General features: G+C 27.6%; 1 protein-coding gene across 1 annotated transcript in view; it reads right to left on the bottom strand.

The window, feature by feature from the left end:
• Positions 1 to 701: 701 nt before the first annotated feature.
• The window catches only part of LOTGIDRAFT_175078 (hypothetical protein), a gene marked incomplete at both ends in the record, with an annotated part of 13,553 nt that continues 11,953 nt past the window's right edge, over positions 702 to 2,301 (bottom strand). The window contains one exon of the mRNA XM_009055213.1: positions 702 to 859. Within this exon, the coding sequence (XP_009053461.1) occupies positions 702 to 859 (158 nt within the window). The remainder of the gene's footprint in view (positions 860 to 2,301) is intronic.

The raw sequence follows: 2,301 nt of genomic DNA, 5'->3' as shown, positions 1-2,301 counted from the left end.
TCATCTATAATAAATATTAAAAATCATCTATAATAAATATTAAAAATTATCTATAATGAATATTAAAAATTATCTATAATAAATAGACAAAATCATCTATAATAAATAGACAAAATCATCTATAATAAATAGACAAAATCATCTATAATAAATAGACAAAATCATCTATAATAAATATACAAAATCATCTATAATAAATATACAAAATCATCTACAATAAATAGACAAAATCATCTATAATAAATATTAAAAATCATCTATAATAAATATTAAAAATTAAAAATCATCCATTAATATTTTTATGTGGACTTACATAGGATGATCAAGTTTTTGAAAAAAATCCAAGAAAATAACCTTGGGAGCTTCCAGCATATTTAGCTAAATTAAATTTAAATTTTCGTTTTCTACTCCAGTCATGTTGTATTTCTGTTGTTATGATGTTATTTTTAACCAATCAAAGTGTGCCACAAGACAGATACTACACAACATGTTTTCATTGGTTAAAAAAAACATATTTTGAATGTGACTGCAGTTGAATACTTTTAAGATTACAATGGAGAGGAAATTAAAAAAAAAAAGAAACAGAATCATAAAATAGTTATATTTAGATTGCCTTCAGACCGATACAGATGTAATACAGATAAGTACCTACCTACAGAGACCTTCAGACCGATACAGATGTAATACAGATAAGTACCTACCTACAGAGACCTTCAGGAATCATCTCTAGGTTATTTTTAGCAGCTGAGAAAATCTCCAGGTTATGTAATTTACCAATACTGGCCGGTATTCCTTCAAAATCTAACTCGTTACAATTTACATACAATTTCTTTAATGATGATAATTTATGGAGGCTAGTCTGAAATTAGAATAACAAAGTTTGAGTAAAGTTTGTGGAAGAGGTTAAATAATTGAATCAACAATTCTTACTTTAAAGTAATTGAAGTGAGTTCATCTTGTTCTGTTAAAATATGTTTTTACATTAAATCTACTACCAAGATAATGGTTTTTGCAGACTTTAGACAGGGATCCTTTTTTTTAAAAATCAACATCAAAAATCCAACTCAAAGTCCACAAGGATATGGATGTAGAATATTAGAAGAGTGTAAAACTAAGATCTAGTGTTATACAATATAATCAAGATACCCAGGGTTCATGAGACACGTAAATTTAGAATATTAGAAGAGTGTAAAACTAAGATCTAGTGTTATGCAATATAATCAAGATACCCAGGGTGCATGACAAACGTAAATTTAGAATATTAGAAGAGTGTAAAACTAAGATCTAGTGTTATATAATATAATCAAGATACCTAGGGTCCATGACAAACGTAAATTTAGAATATTAGAAGAGTGTAAAACTAAGATCTAGTGTTATATAATATAATCAAGATACCTAGGGTCCATGACAAACGTAAATTTAGAATATTAGAAGAGTGTAAAACTAAGATCTAGTGTTATACAATATAATCAAGATACCCAGGGTCCATGACAAACGTAAATTTAGAATATTAGAAGAGTGTAAAACTAAGATCTAGTGTTATACAATATAATCAAGATACCCAGGGTCCATGAGAAACGTAAATTTAGAATATTAGAAGAGTGTAAAACTAAGATCTAGTGTTATACAATATAATCAAGATACCCAGGGTTCATGACAAACGTAAATTTAGAATATTAGAAGAGTGTAAAACTAAGATCTATAGTTATACAATATAATCAAGATACCCAGGGTCCATGAGAAACGTAAATTTAGAATATTAGAAGAGTGTAAAACTAAGATCTAGAGTTATACAATATAATCAAGATACCCAGGGTCCATGAGAAACGTAAATTTAGAATATTAGAAGAGTGTAAAACTAAGATCTAGTGTTATACAATATAATCAAGATACCTAGGGTCCATGACAAACGTAAATTTAGAATATTAGAAGAGTGTAAAACTAAGATCTAGTGTTATACAATATAATCAAGATACCCAGGGTCCATGAGAAACGTAAATTTAGAATATTAGAAGAGTGTAAAACTAAGATCTAGTGTTATATAATATAATCAAGATACCTAGGGTCCATGACAAACGTAAATTTAGAATATTAGAAGAGTGTAAAACTAAGATCTAGTGTTATACAATATAATCAAGATACCTAGGGTCCATGAGAAACGTAAATTTAGAATATTAGAAGAGTGTAAAACTAAGATCTAGTGTTATACAATATAATCAAGATACCCAGGGTCCATGAGAAACGTAAATTTAGAATATTAGAAGAGTGTAAAACTAAGATCTAGTGTTATACAGTATAATC

This window comes from Lottia gigantea, assembly GCF_000327385.1.
Source record: "Lottia gigantea unplaced genomic scaffold LOTGIsca_238, whole genome shotgun sequence".
In the NCBI taxonomy this organism is placed as follows: Eukaryota; Metazoa; Mollusca; class Gastropoda; family Lottiidae; genus Lottia; species Lottia gigantea.
The sequence above is the reverse complement of the archived record's forward strand: the minus strand, read 5'-3'. Positions and strand labels throughout refer to the sequence as shown.